At 30.7% G+C, this 20,467-nt stretch overlaps 1 protein-coding gene across 4 annotated transcripts in view; it reads left to right on the top strand.

Annotated features, from left to right (window-relative positions):
• LOC149482770 (uncharacterized) overlaps positions 1–20,467 on the top strand; it is a 100,424-nt gene that overhangs the window by 60,828 nt on the left and 19,129 nt on the right. For all 4 annotated transcript variants that reach the window (XM_089703248.1, XM_089703246.1, XM_089703245.1 and 1 more), the window contains 2 exons: positions 7,729–7,782; positions 19,900–19,968. In XM_089703248.1, coding sequence (XP_089559374.1) covers positions 7,729–7,782; positions 19,900–19,968 — 123 coding nt within the window. The remainder of the gene's footprint in view (positions 1–7,728; positions 7,783–19,899; positions 19,969–20,467) is intronic.

Below are 20,467 nucleotides of genomic sequence, written 5' to 3'. Positions count from 1 at the left end.
AATATAGTAAACACAAAAAAGATACGATTTAAAAAAATATTTAACGATTGTAAAGAAGTATTTTATTATTGTATATAGAGGAAGGTATCTATTAAATATTTATCCTGTTAGGTCAAGTTTTATTATTTGTGGCCAAAAAATCGTTAGCGCTGTAATGCGTGGTACCATTATTCATCAAGCTTGCTAGTGACTCGTCAGGCACAATGAACTCCTCAAATCTTTGAATTTTGCAATTGTCAAACCATGAGCAAATCCGATTGTTATCACGTAGTTCGTTCGCATGCTGCGGTCGGAATTCTTAATAGTGCCATTATCATATACGTTAGGGGTTTTGAACTTGACATCACGCGGTGTAAATTACAATTGACAATGCTTGTACATTCGCGGCATACCCGGTCATATTGGAGGTATTAAATAACCAAAGGAGTGTAACTATCTAACACAATACGCAAACAGTCGATCGTCCTTTTATTTCCCTACAGTTGTACACATTTCGGTTCTATTGGCATTAGGAAAGGATCAAATAGAGTCGATCTGGCGTGTGTACTTACGTATATGTTATCACTACATAGTATAAAACAAAGTCTCTTTCTCTGTCCCTATGTCCCTATGTATGCTTAAATCTTTAAAACTGGCTACGCAACGGATTTATAATAAAAAATAAAAAAAAATAAAAAAGAGAGACAATAGTAAAAAAGAGATTTAGATGCGGTTTTTTAATAGAACGAGTGATTCAAGAGGAAGGTTTTAGTATATAATTTATTAGGTTTTAGACAAAGCGGGCGAAGCCGCGGGTGGTAAGCTAGTAGTGTATATTTCATAGCTGCTACACAAATACATTCGTTGATAAAATCGGGTTATTATAATCTGAATAGGTAGACAATATTCTGGATATAACTGTGTTATCTTTCTCGTTGGTTATGAAAACGTTTCAAAGCTATTTCTTATACAATTTTCTCCATACAATGCGGTTATAGTACTATAAATATAATGAAGAATGTTCACCGCAGATATTAATGAAAACCTGTTCAAGGGTCACTCTATCCGATGTTTCATCACGAGTAATGTGAGTGCGATGCGAACGGAGGAAATGGATATAAATATTTCCTGTAATGTGATCGCTTGGTGAGATAATCTCAAGCCATATGTTTGTGTTTTTGTTTTGACACTGCTTCTTATAGAGGAGTGCTTGGAGGAGTGTAATTTTATGACAATTTCATTCATGCAAATTTCGTCGTTTATTGGCTGAATAGTAAATTAATAAAAAATCAATTGCCCTAATTTATTATCTATATTCTATGTTACAGTTATTAAAGAATACATTTGTTGGCAGTTAGATTAAGCAGACATAATTATCTGATGCAAATTCGCCATCAAAATTAGACCAAACAGATTTAAGAACCGGCTATGAATATGATTTAAGTAATTAATTAATAATATTAGTAGATGCATTTGTGACATAGATTGATCAAAATGGTCATGGTCTAAAGAAGGCAATGCAATAATTGCATTGAATTTTTTATTTTGACTATTTCCATTATCTTACTTTACTTGCATATACATAAATAAACTTTGTCCATGTTTGCGGTTCAACCTTATCAGTTTGTTTTTTACTACTGCTTTTATTAATATTTGTGATGATTACTTAATTGCATATTTCTTTATTCGATATTTATTAAATTCGCTAGATGACATACTTACGTACAACTTTTAAAAACGTAAATACATATACGCAAATAACGGTTAATTCACATAATATATTGCAAATGAACACCATCAATCTTAGAAAACCGCTATAACAGTAGAAATTAAGTAAACAATGCGTCTTTTAGTTAAATATTATTCGATACGGGTGAAAAGTTAAATGTCAATAGGACAAAAACTCTAGTTGTAGACAACTGACGACAGGTGTTACATAACTTGAAATTAACTGAACAAAACAACTTGTTCAAATAGCGTTCTTGACCTATACAACATACGACCGTTTAAACGGCTCATAACTGTATATTTTATTAACAATTTTTATGATAGAAAAACGAGATCACCGATAACTGGGACTCTTAAGTTTTATAAGTAGCACGACGTATCTACTTTTAGTATTTAAAAATCAATTTGTATAGTGTAAATGTTAAAGTGGGGACACAAAATTAAGATAAAGATAATTATTCATAGTATTTTTTGCTGAATTACACGCGTCCGTCTTAAATCCGTTATATGTTTTTAAATAGGACTAATTTGTATGTATTACCGTATATTTTAGAATGCGAATTTAACCAAAATAAACTGAATAGATAACCATTAGTTCACGTAACAGAGAAAAGATAAATTGAACTTATTGACTTGTGTGACCATTCATGTAGAATTAGTTGATCGTAAAGTTACATAACATTACAAGCCAATCAGCACATGGTATTTATTATCCAAACACATAATTATATGTGAAAGCCTATGAACAGTTAGTATGCAATTATATATTATCTGTCAGAAGTGGTTAAACATATTATTGACGATTATATAATAAACCATTTTGTTCGGGTTAACTCTCCATTGAATGAATTTGCACAAATTAATCATACTTATTGATATAATAATATTTGCGTTTATTAGAAAGGATAATTCAAGTTTCAAAACTATATTTCATAGTAATTATCACTATATGAGGATACAAAAAGTAATTATCACTCTTGGCAGCACATAATTTATATTCCTTTAGGTCCTGAAATCGCAATCTTAATAAAATATGAACTAAATAAACGTTTCAATTTATAACTAAGTCACCGTTTCTTTATTTTAAATTTGTCGTAATTTAAAGGGCGAAGAGCTATAGTGTGGCATGAGTGTGGCTCTAGGTTTGTGATTCTATAATTATTAAGCTGAATTGAAATACACAGATACAAATAAGTATAGAAAACTACTTTCATACGAGTAACTATAATCATAAATGCTTATTATCTTGATATTCATTATTAACTTTATAGATAAATGATCTCTTAAACGTATAAAATGAAGTAAAGTCAGTAAACTTTAGTATTGATTTTATCTTGCAGAATCGCGATTCAATTTGCACGTGATCAATATTTTTTTATAGAAATCTATTGTATCATGAGTCAGACGTATCGTTTAAGGTTATCCAAGGCCAGTTACCTGGTATATCTACATAAAAAGATTTAATTTGGCCAGACTGGAATGAAACTAACACGTTTAAGAGATTGCCTCTACAACCAATGACTGATGAATGTAATATTATGTTTTTTTAAAAGTGTACTTATCGTTTTTTCATTATATATCATGAAATTTATCATATTTACGTTTATGTCGTAGCTGTCTTCGCGTTTACGCGCAACACCAAGGCAACACCACTTTTACTACTACAATAATTGTATTGTGTGCTTTTACTCCTCAGGCATTTTTTTCTTACAATATTAAAGGTTGCCTTTATTCTTTTCGAGGACCATCGATTTATTTATAAATTTTCCTACAAATCCATCAATGTAACAGCTAAAAATATTTCCTTGTTTTTAAACCATGTACTTATGTAAATTTTAGCGAACGTTATGTAATTTTAACCAAAAAAGAGCTTAAAAGTCATAATATTATGACTATGAATAATAAATGGTTGTTTATTTAAATTTGGCCAAAATATATCATTAATATACATTACGCCCTAAGCCCTTCTTCCTTCCGATGTTATGTAAGTAAGTGAAAATGTTATATAACACGCCTCCGTTGTGATTTTTTAAGGTGCGTAAATATCAGGAAATTAAGAAAGTAGTATACTTAATGGATTTTAAATATTTGCCTGCATAATGGCTAAAGGTGTGGAAGGGGATGGCTATTGATATAAGGAAAATAATGTATGAGTACTAGCTTTGCAGCGCGGTTTCACCCTAGTATAAAACAGTTGATTTTTGATAATACGTAGCCTGCGTTTGCCTTTGGGGTTTTAGCTATTTTCGGTACTGTGGCTTAGCCGTGAAAGCGTAACAGAAAGACAGACTTTCGCATTCATAGTAGTATGATTATAATAATAGGTAAAACTTACATTGTTATGATTCAAAATATGAAATACATGAATAAAAGTTTGTTAAATTAAAATAAGACATACCTTCTACATATTTTTGTGCCCATTATATTAACCGCAAATTAAAACATTTCGTGGGAATATAAATACATATACAATGTAATAAGAGTCATTGTTTAACTGATTTATAATATTATACCTAGAGTAAGAAAAAGGTGTTTTTGCAAACTTATGTCATAATTATTAAAAATTATTCACGAATATCAACATATTTAGCAAATAAAATACTTTTACATAAGTGAAATTGGTTATAGGCAATCTAATCAAACACATATATGTTTTTAATGTGTTTGATTAGATAATATTTTATAGCATGTAATATATTGCCGTTTCTCATTTTTAAACATTTGGCAAGCTATGATTTTCCTTACTAGGGGAATATAATATGATGTACCTTATACGGTTATACCTATATGTTGTAAATTTTTTTGTTATAATTCCAATAATTTTCATTGTATCGTCAATATTATTGTCATCGTACTATGTTATGTATGATTACGGTTAAGGTAATACTAAAATAAGGATTTGATCGCTTGCTAATGATGAATTTTCATATCTATACTAATATTATAAAGCTGAAGGGTTTGTTTGTTTGTTTGAACGCGCTAATCTCGGGAACTGCTGGTCCGATTTGAAAAATTCTTTCGGTGTTAGATAGCCCATTTATCAAGGAAGGTTATAGCTATATATTAAAGCTATAGGTTATAGCTATATATTATACTAGGTTTCTGCCCGTTGCTTCGCCCGCACAATCAAAGAAAAACCCGCATAGTTCCCGTTCCCGTGGGATTTCCGGGATTGCGTTATTTTCCCGGGATAAAAAGTAGCCTATGTCCTTTCTCGGGTATCAAAATATCTCCATATCAAATTTCATGAAAATTGGTTCAGTTGTTTAGGCGTGATTGAGTAACAGACAGACAGACAGAGTTACTTTCGCATTTATAATATTGGTATGTATTATATATAACAGGGGTGGAGCCACGGGGGTGAAACCGCGCGGAGCAGCTAGTAAAGAATAAACATCGATTACTAGATAAAATAAGGCCAGGTTTAAATTTTATTTAGTTTTGGTTTATAGAACTCTATCGAGGTACCCAGATTCTTATTGCATGGTAAAAAATTATAGATCTTATATAATAACTATTAGTATAACAACTAAATGTATTAAGTAACCTAACGATAAATAGTGCATAACTGATGCTCGGTCAAGTGCGTATCGAAATACAATCTTTGATATTAATTTCGCGTAATTTGTAGGGCGTAAATAAATAATTAGTGCTGAGTTTCTGACCTAACATTTTCGACTATTATATAGATTACTTAATTGTTATGTTGCTTTTGGTTATGTTATGAAATATGAATTTTAGGTTTATTGTACTTTATAAGGTTATAGTTGTTTTAGGGTTCCGTACAAAAACGGTAAAACGGGACCCTATTATCTACGGAGTTATTTATCTCAGAGTTATATATCTGCTTATTGGCTCTACATCGATATACATTCGTCCTTCTATTCTCCATATTTATACAGTATACTGAGTCGTTAATTCTATTATTTTCCCCAATTCCTAATAAGTCTATGAATCAATGTCATCATAGTTAAAAATACGATAGTGATTAATGGGAAAATATTTTAGAAACACTTTAATTTAGTATGCAACTCGCGTCTGCTCATATAGTTTGCGACACAAAGGCCTTTCGAGTCCTAGGTTAGTTATGGTGCAATTACTGAGTCATATTGTCTATGGCTGTTGTCGTAATGTTTTAATATCAATTTCCTAGGCAGGATTAATCTATTCTTTAACTGATTAATAATAAAGGATTATATTGTAATTCTATATTAAAATATTAGAGGTACTTAATTACATTTATCCCTTATATAAATATTATAATCTAAAGTCAAATCAAAATTTTAGGTAGATAGGTACTTAAAAAAAGAAACGCGTACCTAATCGTGATGCTTAAAATTAGAGGTAAATGGGCAACAGTCAAATAAAGAAAAAGAAAATGTAGAGATTCTTTTACTTGAATAGAATCTGTGATTGCGTGAATTTATAAGTGATGTGTTTTATACGAACACGTTTGTCAAGCAAAATGCCATATCATCATAATCATCAGAAAAAGGCCTTGGTAAAAGAAATTACTCTCTTTTCACGTTGTAAGAGATATATTTTTACATGCACAATACATTGTTTGCCTTACTTATTGTGTATGGATAAAGGGTAATTTGTACCAGACGTAAATATTGATTAAAAGCTTGGAAAGCTATCGTGTCGCGCCATTAGGGCGCCCTAAGCTTGAACTTGGCGATGACTACACCGCTATGTAATCGCATTAGACATAATGTGGAATTCCATATGCCTTGTGTTTTAAAATGACGTTTGCAGTATCAATTTCACATGTAGTAACGATAATTTTTCTTCAATAATAAAGATTAGTGTTGTTTATTGACCTGTAGTTATAATTATAGATCAATAAACACGTACATAATACATCATTAACTTAGATTAAACTCAATATATAACAATTATAATTCCTAACAACGGGCATTAAGTTTTACTTCAATTAGCCACAATAACTGGTTAGGTTAATAATTAACACGCCAATATTAAAGACCAAATGGGACACGTATATATACTTACTTTCTATACATAGTATTATCGTCTAATTTGAACTTTATTAGCTCCAACCTTAGTAATACTGCGATTTAGTATTTAACTTCATACCTTCACAGAATATTAGACTCTATACAAGGTAATTAAAGTACAAATTCGTTTGCGCTAATCACCGGATGGTATCTCCAAGTAGCGGATGAGGTGGACAGTCATTACCGCACTTTCCTGCTTCACTTTTGATGTAGCCGAGACTTTTTATACTGATTGTACTATAGGTATACAAGAACTAGAATAGCTTAGATCCATTAAAACTTCCTTTTAAAGAGGGAAGTCGTTACATTCATAATTAAGTCAGTAGTACTGACCCAGAAATAAGGAGCAATTTAATATAACCTGATTATTGTGAACTTGATCATTTTGAGGAATTTCAAGTTAATTTACCAATATGAATAAATTTAGAATCTGATAAATGATATAGAGATTTAAGTATGTCGTCTTGTGTTTATTTACAATAGGTATGTGTAGAATGAATTAGACGAATGGAATGTGGACACATAAATGTCTCTCCTACTATTTTCTCTTATAAAATTCTATTTTCACGCCAAGAACGTCCTACTATGTGGTCTCTACATTTGAAACTAAATGTTACATCCAAAATTAAAACTGCCCTGATATAGAGCAGATAGTAGATGTTAATTCCAAATTATTTATTAAGTAGTTTCATTTGAGCCATTCCAAAGAACAAGAAAACATGCTGTGAAAATATCAAAGTGCAATGGTTACCTATCGAATGTTTTAAATACTGTCTAGAATCTGGATGGTACCTTATTTAGTGGTACAATAATGTAAAAAATGCCGTGATAAGAGCTCACAATGGAAATATCAAACACTTTATTGAGTAAAATCTTTATCAGGATAATATAAATATCTTCGTTTGTACTTAATAAGATAACGAGCTTTGAACTTTAGCTACGTTCACGTTGAAAAATTCCGTAGCTAATGATATTAAATTACTTAAATTGTTTTATTTTTCAGGCGCAGAGGATGGAGTGCGGAACCTCAGAGTTCATCAGAAAGCGTGGTGATCAGGTAAATACTATTTTCTAACTATTTATTAGTTCAATATAATACAAATTAACATAAAAAATAAAAACAAGATAGGTTTTTTTTTTTGTGTGGTGTCTCTCAATGTTAGCCAGAAGGGCTTCTACATTTTAACGCGGACGCGGGGGTGAACTGAAGGTTCACCCTGGTAGCGACATGCACAAGGGCGTCCCCCCTTGACGGGGACCACGAACCTCGGCTTGAGCTGTCGCTTGAGTGGAGGAGGCCAGAAGGGCCCTAATCGGACGGGACAAGATAGGAAAAGTTTAAAAAATTACATAATCGTCGACTCAAAATTTGAAACTCTACCAATAACTTAACAACACAATGTTTTACACTATACATTATCTAATGGACCGAAAATGTTATTTAAATGTTCAAAATTTAATTAATTCTTATAATGTATAAATACTCGCATTTAAGAAGTGTTTAACGATATCTAATCCGATGAATACGTAATGCGGTTTCAAATATTAATGATTAATTGGATTATTGACAGGAAACAGAAGTTATACAACATTTTTTCGCAATTTACCGGTGTACCATTAGGCGGTAAAATCTATTATTACGGCCGGAGATAATTGTATCGGTCAATTATTTTCTTCACCACTCTGACATATAAATGGACAGATGTCGAATTATACAACACCTGTAAGCTAAAAATAGTTCCGATCATCTGTTCTCAACAAAATAATGTAAAACATATAAATATTTCAAAGATGGTTCTATGATATTAACCTGAAAATAATTTGACTGCACTGGTAAGAAAAATTAGCCGAAATAAAATCATAATAACGTCCATTTCATTGAAATCTCGTGTTATGGTTCAATATCGTTAAACACCTTAGTAACTAGTACTTACCTTATGTTTATTTTGTTTCTGTAGTAAAAATTAGGTTAGAGGAAAATTTCATAAACACAGTAGTGTGCGGTAGTGTTATGATTTATAACCAGTATTATGAATAAATTTTCGAGTAGTTTCAATAGTCGTATAGTCGTGTTTATAGCACGTTTCAGATTTTACACACATACGGCGATGTTTCATATAACTGGATATTGATGTAATTAGTGAAGTTTTTATCGCCTCGCAATTTTAAGAGGGCGTATAAAGCCAGATAATTCTACGATTAAGCCCCGCACATTACGCGCCATGCCGCGCGCCCTCACAATACCCTCATACACCCGGCTCATCCAACGTACGTAAAGTTCATCGCACGCTAAATTATACACAATATTCTTCGCTCGTTCAACGCGTATTTTCGGTAGTTAGTAGGTATGTTGTCTAAAATAATTGTATAAAACAGTGAAGTTGAAATCATCACAAATTATGTAATATGTCTTTTTATTATTATTTGTTTATAATTATTAATGATAATCTATACATATTATAAAACAATAAAAAAAGTAAAAACTGTCTGTATGTAATATATAAAAAAAAAAACAATATTAGGGAAACAGTATAGAGCACGAATCCGTAAAAAAAGTCTGTCGAAATAGCGAGTATAGATACTATTTTTAAATAAACATACGCAGTCGACGACACACATTCCTCCAGAACTTTATTTTGATTAATTTGGTTATAGTCCATTGAATGAGTCCCTCCAAGGGGGGTCTAGAGTGCGTGAGTTAGTAACGTAAGATGTTTCTTCGGAAACATGTCAAGAGTCCCTAAGTAATAAACATACTAAAACCCCGGGCCACTAGGAGGAGCCCCGGAGTGGGGGGAGGGGGGAAATGGGTCCATTTTTTTCATTTTTCGCTTAAATCTCAAAAACGGTACATGTTAGAGAAAAACTTTCAAGGAAAAATTGAAAGGCCATAAAATTATCTACAAGTTGTACCTGAATCATTTTTTCCTATATCCTACTGTTTCTGAGTTATACGCAGTAAAACATGATTTTGGCTCAAACAATTTCAACATCAATCGATCAAAAAATATTTCTTTCTTCCAAAAAACTCAAATGTGCAACTTGTGACCAGTACTGATAGATTGCTCTTAATTAGGTCTATAATTGGTAAAATAAACACATTCCTCCATGGAAGCCTTTAGGAGGAATCGATTGTCAAAATATTATATTAGGGCAGTTTGAGTTACTGAACTTGATCTTTTTATTTTTTTCTTCCAAAAAACTCAAAAGTGCAACTTGTGACCGGTACAGATAGATTGCTCATAATTAGGTCTATCATTGCTAAAAATACCAGATTCCACCACGGAGGCGTTTACGGGGAATTGAATTTTATTAGGGTAGTTAGTTAAAAAGTTCATGTATCGTAACTACCCTAATAAAATTCAATACCTCCTAAAGGCCTCCATGGTGGAATCTGGTATTTTTATCAACGATAGACCCAATTATGAGCAATCTATCTGTACCGGTCACAAGTTGCACTTATGAGTTTTTTGGAAGAAAAAAATAAAAAGATCAAGTTCAGTAACTCAAACTACCATAATATAATATTTTGACAATCGATTCCTCCTAAAGGCTTCCATGGAGGAATGTGTTTATTTTACCAATTATAGACCTAATTAAGAGCAATCTATCAGTACCGGTCACAAGTAGCACTTTTGAGTTTTTTGGAAGAAAGAAATATTTTTTGATCGATTGATGTGGAAATTGTTTGAGCCAAAATCATGTTTTACTGCGTATAACTCAGAAACGGTAGGATATAGGAAAAAATGATTCAGGTACAACTTGTAGATAATTTTATGGCCTTTCAACTTTTCCTTGAAAGTTTTTCTCTAACATGTACCGTTTTTGAGATTTAAGCGAAAAATGAAAAAATGGACCCATTTTCCCACTCCCCCCACTCCGGGGCTCCTCCTAGTGGCCCGGGGTTTTAGTATGTTTATTACCTAGGGACTCTTGACATGTTTCCGAAGAAACATCTTACGTTACTAACTCACGCACTCTAGAACTTTTTATTCAATGGACTATTAGATTGTACGACATTTTTCGACTCAGCAATTATTCTAAAAATAAAAATAAAAATTATCCTTTATAAAATATTACAAAGTTCTTCGAAATTTACGTATTATTTTATCGAGAGCTGGTAACTTTAGCAGGTACCTTTCTGGAGTATTTTTTTCTGCGTGGCAATAGTCAGTAGACACAGGTTGAGAGTGAGGGTCCACATTTTCCAAATTTAAAATTGTTCTGTGAAATTAGTAAATGACTTTCAAACAGGGTCAATTTGATTGATTGCATTTGCAAGGCGACTAGGTACCTACATAACTAAGTATAAAAAGTGTCTTTGTAAATTGTAGGTACCCACTATGAATGTAGGTATCTATAAATATCGTCGCATGAATACTCAACTCGCGGAAACGAATTTACAGAATTTACACACATAATAATATCCAAACTCGCCTGGATAAACTTTCTCAAATGAATCTATAGTTTAGGTGGTCTGTTGCGGTTCTGCATCAGGTGTTTCAGTTTTCAAAATAAATTATTATTTTATATTTCCCGGATAATATAATAGTACCTACACAACAAAATAACTTTCATTCAAATTCGTCCAGTAGTTCCGGAGATTAGCGTGTACAAACAAACAGACAAACACAGACAGTTTTTTTTATTTACGGGATAAAACTCATCCTATGACCTTTCTCAGGTCTCAAGCTATATCTGCACCAAAATTAGAGCCCAGACATACCTACATACAGACACACATACAAAAATTCTAAAAACTATATTTATGTATAGATATGTACTACATATTACTATGTAATACAGATTATGAATATATTATATATATACATATACATATGTATATTATAAAAAAATACCTATTCAATGTAAGTACAATTTTGACTTTCGTACGAATTTGTTATACCTATGTATAGATGTTATGTATGATTATCTAATACAGATTGTAAATATAATATATATGTACTATTCACAACCGGTTTACATATTATTGATATTATTATTTACTGGAGCGAACATAGGATCTGCCTATAGTAATAATAATAATATAAATCTTTCGCGCGACTGTAAGAATTAGGTACCACTATGAATTTTATTTACCTATCTATAGTTGCTGCTGCTATCGCGTCAATATTTTACAGAAACTAAACTTTCTCAAATAGGTAAATCAAGACTTATCTTTTTATATTATAATTATTATTTATTAATATTATAACAATACTATTATATTATACATTATATACATTATTACCTTCGACATTTAGTTATCTTTTCAATTTGAATCTTCTTTAGTTCTCGTTTCTTAAGTCTTTTCATTTTGTTGTTTACCATTTTCAACAAATCAATATTCGGCGTAATTATAAAACACGGCGCAGCAATTTTAGCGTGGTCTACTCGTCTCAACGGAGCGATAGCGTCTGATGTATGAAATAGAATTATGTTTTTAGCTCCCGGAACGTGCGATGGAAGATGATTTCTTGCGTAATTAAAAATATAGTAAGCGCCAAAAGTGTTTTATCGTGATTAAACCAAAACTAAAAGTAATTACACAAAATGCTCTGACAAATATATTGCAAATGTTTTAATATAATTGTTTATGAAAAAAAAATCATAATAAGTATTACCATGTCCAGTAAAAAACGTAAAAGTGTGAAATTTAGAGGTAACTTCGTGAATTTTTTCTATCGAGTCAATTTCAATATTTTATGTTTTTGATCTGACAATATAATCGAAAATATCATCAAGTTTTACATATATTTTATTTTTTATATTTGGTCTTGAATATTACACGTATCAACTAAAAGTTGATTGGTGATTTGACTTTATACGCGCCCTTAACAGGCTTTCTCATACATGATGTATATCAGTTTTAGCTGATTGACTTTCTCATCAACTCTTTCGTAATTATATTCTAGTTATGTGAAAAATACGATTAAGAAGTAACACATATGTAAGAACATGAAAGGTTTAGAAGAACTTAATTATTGTCCATGGATAGTCAATATAATATCGTAAATATCAGTATATTTATAATTTATATTATAATTTAGCACATTATACACTTCGATCATTCGTATAAATATTATATGTACTTACAACAATATTCTTTTCTGACATAAAGTTTAACTTTTTTATTTTTTTATAATACATACTTATACCTACTTGGCAAATTACCCAAATTACCAAATAAGCAAAGCTTTATGAACTCTGCGAAGCACGTACTCTGCAATTTTATTGAAATTTAAATTTATTCTCTCTCTGCATACATTTTGTTTGTCGGCAAATTCCCATTTGTCATAAACAATGTCACAGAAGTTACCAGCTTTATAACATTCGTGAATCCACATTGTTTATTGTCCATTGTGTGAATATTTTAGAGACGAAAGTCCTTCTGAAATCTTCTTCATATTGTATTTGATTTCTATTTTAGATAAGAGTAAACTTTCTATGAAAATGAAATACTTTTATGACTTTTACAAACCTCTATTACTATTAAAGTAATGTGTGTGTTTTTTTCGTTTATTGTAGATTTAATTGATTCAGATTAAAATATCTATACTCTACATTGGGCTTATTGTGATGCATTATTAGACCTATTTAATCATGATAAAACAAAATTTTCAACAAAATCAACCTAAACTTCCATAAAAGGACAAAAATTATAAAAAAATAAGTACACACGATCAAAGAGAAAACGGAAATACCAAAATACGATATTACAAAAATTTACCCACTTTCCGAACCTGTCCCGATGAGATGACGTCACGTGAGCCATCCATCAACGAACCGGCTCCAATCTGTCATGTGGAACGGTAAACGACGAAAAACGAAGTTTTTCACAAATATAATAGACCATTAATAATTTAATATAAGGTAATGATCTTTTTATTTCATGCAAGCGATCAAATCAATTACAAATTGGAACATTAGGGAATTTACTGAAAGAAAAAAGTTTTTTTGCATTAGCTTCCAATGGTAATGATAATATGATTTAAAATAAAGAGTAAGTACATGTAGAGTAGCTTCTAACTAAATTCAGGCTTACATTTTGCGTATAGACTTATGAGCGTATATATCTCTCTCTACAATTATTGATTTACTTATTTTATTAACTGATTTAATATAATGTCGTGGCTGTTAGGGACACTAAGTGATATGAATAACCTTTTTAAACTTCTGTACGTAATAAATGACTCGCAAAATATTTAACAGATAGGCCTACAATAGAATACATCGATTCCTTTCATATTTTAAGCACTATCATTTACCGCCAGTCATTGTTATGTAAATGTAAAAGTTTTGCTTTTGTTCGTGTTTTTGTGACTATTGCATAATTTTTGAGTGTGTGTAGGGTCAGAGTACATCAATGACATTAGCATAAATTAATTGATTATACTTTTGCATTTTGGTAAGAGATATCATATCGACTTTAAGGTTTTTTATCTTTGTGTTTCAACGTGAAATGAATTCAAAGTGCTTATAATTAATATAATCTTTACATATAAATTACAAGATTGTTTTATAAATATAAACTTAAGCTAATTGTTCAAGATTTCGCATATGCATTAACTTCTTTATAAATTTTGTATGAAATAATCGTTGATGTTCTGTGTAAAATTAAATAATTCATAAACGAATCAATCACAGTTCAGCCGGATACCAAAAATTCTCAGGTGCAAGGTTTTTGTGGTATTTTAATACATCTTGCACATTATAAGGATTCTTTGGCATTTCTCTGCGGTTTCTCTTCGTAACATTTAAGGTCCAATTACTCTCCTTAGCAGTGTTGTAAAGTAAAACTTAACAAAGTATGAAATATGAGGAAATATACATACGAAAAGATAATTGCACTGTTATTTTTTTATAATTTTTTTTTCTACTTGTTATATTTTAGTTTATCGAAAATTATTGTAACTGTTTAATTTATTATTGAGCTTTGGGACAAACAAAGCGTGCATCTCACCTTCTAATAGCTAGCTGTGTTCTATTATAAAGTTTCGTATAAATTCTCACGCAGTCAGTATATTCTTTATGAGACTGATCGCCTACATTCACATCGAAATGGGAATATGTTTAATCCCATCAAAGAGCTGCGATATAATATAATCATTGTGCATATATTATGTATACAAAGTGTGGCTTTTGACCCAACCTACATCTACATGTGGGAAAGCGACATAGCCCGCGGCCTCGTCGTGGGCGGGACACCTGACTGAACTTTTATCGTTTATATTTTATTGCCTCTTAAATGTTGTCCGATGTTCTTCCGGTGTTCAGATTAGGGAATAGATTTTGTTCTTATTTAATTTAATTGTTAATCAACAAACTAATGGTATAATAATAACATTTATAATTGTCTGCAGAAAAATATAACTGATGATTCAAAGAGTTTTAAATATCACCATTCTTGCATAGTTGATAGTACCTTTAGTCGGCGTACTTAGTACTATTATCACGTTTATTGCCCTTTTAGTTAAAATATGCAGACAGCGCCTCAGGAATCCGTATTACTTCATTTAACTCATTTTGTAAGCAGGTTTGTATCTCAAATACACCGGAGTGCACGTGTTCATCTCAAAGGTGGATTGTTTTCCATATTAATTACGTGACTGCATAGTAATTGTTCCTAGATTCCAAGGGCCACAAATTTTTTAACCAGCTGCTGTTTTTATAGAGCTATTGTAAAATAAAATATTATTAACAATGTTTTTTTTTAAATTAACTATACTAACGGGGAATATTTAGGTCTGAATTCTAAATTATTTGCATTCTTTTGATAAAGCTCAGGTTGGAGCTTTAATTATTCTCAAATTAATAAAAATAATTTCTTCCGTTCCGACTCTTCCGTTAAAGAATCTTCCGTTAAAAATGGTTATACAAAGCTATTTTTGGACTAAATTATCTGAATTGTAAATATCCTTATTGAGTTCTTGCGAGTAAAGACTACCGGTCTGAAATTGCATAATCTCGGTATCGGATAATGGCCAGAGAATCGGAATATCGATGCAGTTGTGAAAGTGGTCCACGGTTTGGTGATGCTGCTTTATATTTTAACATGGTCCCAATATTGGTGTGATAATAAGTTTTATGTCGACTTATATTGATATTTATTTGTTAATACATATATCATGATTTTCGTATGTGCTAATTTTCGTTAAGAGGCTGAAGAACGAAATTCCCAAATTTAACACAATTAATATGGGCACTAAATATATAGTAAGTAAATTCAATTACTCGTACGAAGTCATAGGAATAAGCTAGTCTATCACAAAAAGGCGTAATAAAAAACAAGGGCATAAGAAATAGAGTTAAAATAAATCATGAAATTAGGACAACTAAAAGTGAAGGGCTGATGTCTACGGGGTCACAGGTCTTAGAATTAAGACCAGCTAATGTTATAAAATGTTGCAAGCCCTTGTCGTCGTAAATACCAAGGACATTAGGAATTAGGATGGATTTTGCACGGCTTAGTCTGCATATGATAACGTGTTTGATTGCAAGTTGTGTTGGCAAATCTGTCCTGTTCTATAATCTATATTATATTATCTCTACCGACTACAAATTCATTTTGTCTCTATATGCTTTTGCTCTACTTGCTTGTATTATTTTAAGATTAAAATAACATATAATTATAATACTTACTTTAAAATTTAAGTTTACGGGTATGGAAACATTTCATTCATCAGTATTTTATGAGACATCGGCTTTTCGTTTATAAATAAATTATTGCATAGTTGCAATACCTATGCAATTTTCATAAATAAATTGTTTGGGTTCTTAAATCGTGTGTTTACAAACAATCGTGATCTTTACAGTTATTTATTTTATTGTAATGTGATAGAACGGCAATATTTTGCATTCATTTTATTCATGTTCATCAATGTTATAAAACATAGATATGCAAAAAATACACTTCTTTAAGACTTTTATTTCCGGAAACATGATTTTAAAAGAAATCTCATAAATATTAGACTTGTAACTGGTTAAATAAGTTGCATTTTGCCATGGAATCTGTTATTAATTTAACGCTTAGTATCTATTTTAAGCGACGCAAGAAAACTAATACGCTACATCGTAATGATATAAGCTCTAAAAAGCTGTACATGCTGGGATGAAATAAGGAACTGAGAGAGAACAGGTTACAAGACAAATCTCTCCTAATATCCATACTTTATCATTATGTACCTCTATATTACTTTTCTGTACCAATTGCCTCGTATTTGAGATCATTTGGAATAAATCTCGCCTCGCTTCCTAATAGACTCTGTTGTGGGAACTGGGCCAGTGAACGAGATTGAAACGTTGCAACTTGCAAGGACAATATGGTACTTCGCACTTACTGAACTAGTTTGTTGTAGAACCTGAGTTCAAATAGATAGTCGAATATTTTGAAATTGGTCAGCTAGGTACGCTATTGTTTGTATAGGAATTTAATAGTAGAGCAAATGATCTCTTAGTATTATCTATTTGTTGGTAAGGGAAAAGTGGCCGATGTGGTGGTGATAGCAGAATACGTATTTATAAATTTATGGGATATTTTTAACAAGAGGAAGAAGTATCTTAACGGCAATGTAACGTGGAAAATAATCGCAATCGATTTGTCATTTCAAATCACGTTTCATTACTAAAGCTAAATACCAATAAATAGTGAAAGTTCAAAGTGTGTTTATCTATTCGTACAAATCGATGAAGAAATTTAATAATATTCCGATCATGCATGTACTTTCGATGCCAAGATGAGAATGTAGGCCTTACACGACTCGACTAAGAATAACCTTAAATTGCCTATTGATGTCTCATTATATAGCAATAATGTACAATTTAGATTGATTAACCAAAATAAGTTATTCTTAGCGCATTTATTGTTAACTTACTCGTAATGTTGGATTTTATTTGGCCTTTAGACGTAGGTAATTCAAATGTATTGTCATCATTTATTTGCGGTAAGAGTATTAAATAGCTTTTTAATTAAATTGGTTGACTCCAGATATATTTATACTTAAGATAGATAATATATTCAAATGTTCTGTATGATTAAAAAGCTGGGCTCGTAAATCTTACTTTTTTTTGTTTATCGGAGATTGAAACGACACCTGTTGAAGTAACATACCCGCAAAGTAAAGGAAATATGATTTTAAAATGAAATTATATAAAGATAATAGTTGTTTTTAAACCACATAATTGAAAATTGTATTCAGAAAGCTGTTCTAGAGAAATTAGCAAGTAACTTAGTAGAGCTAAGTTTACTTACAAGTTTTAAGTGGTATAGCCATATTGCATTTCAAGAAATAGCTAGGTATATTACTGGTTTCAATAATTGGTAATAACCATTTTAATTTCTCTATTAAGAGTAGGTACTCACTAAAAAAAGAAGAGAAAGAAGAGAAATTAAAATGGTAGCAATAATGACAAAATTATTCAAATTAGTATAATTACCTATCTTTCACTTTCTTCATACAAACTTTTTGACAACAATATGGCGTGTGAAACTTTTTAAGTAACTAATTAAATTTGCATTTTTGATTATAAAAGCTGTGATAAAAATACGGTACATATAATAAGGAACATTCCATTTTTAGAACGAAAAAAAGGAAAATATAGTTTTATTATGTTATTCTTCAAAAATAATAATAAGTATTTAAGTGGGTACAACGATTAAAAAATATAATATATTGTAACGAAATTATATATCCACCCTTTGTTGGGTAGCTAGGCTATTCAGTTTATAAATGGAAACATTATAATTTATAATTATAAAGATGATGTGGAATATTTACGACTTTTCCATATAAACGCAACTATCAAAATCAATGCTATCTAATAACAAATGTTTTTAAAAATAAAATACCTACATTCACAGATTACATCTGTTTCAATAGATATTGATCGGCTCTTGATTAGCGAAAGTCGATAGAAAGCTACAAAATACAAAGGGTCATCGCGATACAAACAGATGGACAATTTTGCCCTAAATATTATCATGATGAATGAAGACGTTATTGGAAATGAGAATTGTATTTAAGAAATTCAATTTGGATATATATATTTTGGATATATACCTATATGAAAGTTAGCTACTCAGAATTTTATTGGTACAAAATTAATTTAAATTGTTTTTTGACCGCAAGTACAAACTACAAAGATATATATGCGTCTCTTTATATCGTGGTAATATTGTATTGTGTACAATAATAAATTGTAATACAAAAAATTGTACAATAATACAATTGTATTGTGTATTTGTAAATACACTTACATCTGAATGTAAGGGTAGGTACCACTAATTTAAACCAATATCCCGTAGCTATTTGAAGTTCTTTTGGACTACAAACTTTTCCTAGAAATATTTCCTAACGTATCGGGCAACTTTAAGCTTTGGTAATGGTACCTTCTTGTAAGAAGAACAGGTTAACTTTGAGAATAGAATTAGCACCTACGTCACCTACGTGCAACCGTTAATCCATTTACCGGTTTGTACTTGTCATAATTACTTGCGTTTATGTGTAAATGGGAGTTTATATTACCGTTAAAGTAGATGTTTGATTGGTAATAGAGTTAGATACGTACTTTTACAACTTTACAAGTTGTAAAAAAACAATATTTACGTTTTTAACAATTATTATTATGCATGACGGTATTTCCTTTTTCAATCCCTTAAAATTATTAAAAATCGTGATTCGAGTTGGTGATTTATCCATTGAAATTCATAACGAGAAGACTACTTTAGCTTAATGATATAAGCGCCATCTATCGTAATTACGACTTATCAACTACGCCTCGAAGAAGATAGTCGACACTGATTGATGTAATGCCAATGATTACCAACAGATGGCGTATGTTGTTCGAATTATAGATTTTTTCGACACGACTTGTTTGTATAAAATATGAAAAAAAAAATCTTCTTTTTAAAAAAATAAAAAGATTATGAAGTGAAATTATTTATATTAATATTTGGATATAAACATGCATGCCATGCACCATACCAATGCGCTGGCTGAAAAGATTTACAATATTTAAGAAAAAATGCAGTTCGAAATTCAAAATTTTCGCGGCAATATTAATTTACTTTTGTCTTATCTTTTGTAATAATAAAAAATGTGTAGTATTATTTATATAGTGCTTTACATAATAGTTACTGTTACATAATGTTTAAGTTTTATTTTATTTGTTTTAGGGAAAAGAGAAAAGCAATCGAGAAGATCTCAAAACCGACATACAACATAGGAAAGAAACATTTTATAGGGTAAGTAAATTTTAATAGATGTTTTTATTTATTTATTAGTTGTACAGTTTAAGATATTTCAATCATTGTGCATTGTACTTTCGTCACGTCTACTCTTATTGAGGACAGCATAAGATTAATATTATCATGGATTATTATCATTTTCTAAGGATAGGCAGGCAGGCAGGTTTATTAGGTAATTTTTTGTCTACTACCATTGAGCTACCTATATCACCCTATATATAAAGCTCAATGTCTACTACACGTAAAACAGTTCAAAATTCGTTAAAAAATGATACGCAGCTGATGGAATTACGAATTTTACAATAATGTATATCTACCCATAATTAGGTTCATTAGCTATCCTCATATATTGTTTACTTTTCTAACATTAGTTTCCTATAAAATTAAATGTTTCTAAAACGTATATGGACCTCTTATTTTGTTTATCTTTCTAAATATATCGTTTTCCTATGCAATTAAATCTATACTAATATTATAAGAGTTTGTTTGTTTGTTT

The sequence above is a fragment of the Colias philodice genome, chromosome 14 (genome assembly GCF_061535455.1).
Source record: "Colias philodice isolate Cphi_HAF_F1 chromosome 14, ilColPhil1 Martin Lab GWU primary, whole genome shotgun sequence".
Lineage (NCBI taxonomy): Eukaryota > Metazoa > Arthropoda > Insecta > Lepidoptera > Pieridae > Colias > Colias philodice.
The sequence above is the reverse complement of the archived record's forward strand: the minus strand, read 5'-3'. Positions and strand labels throughout refer to the sequence as shown.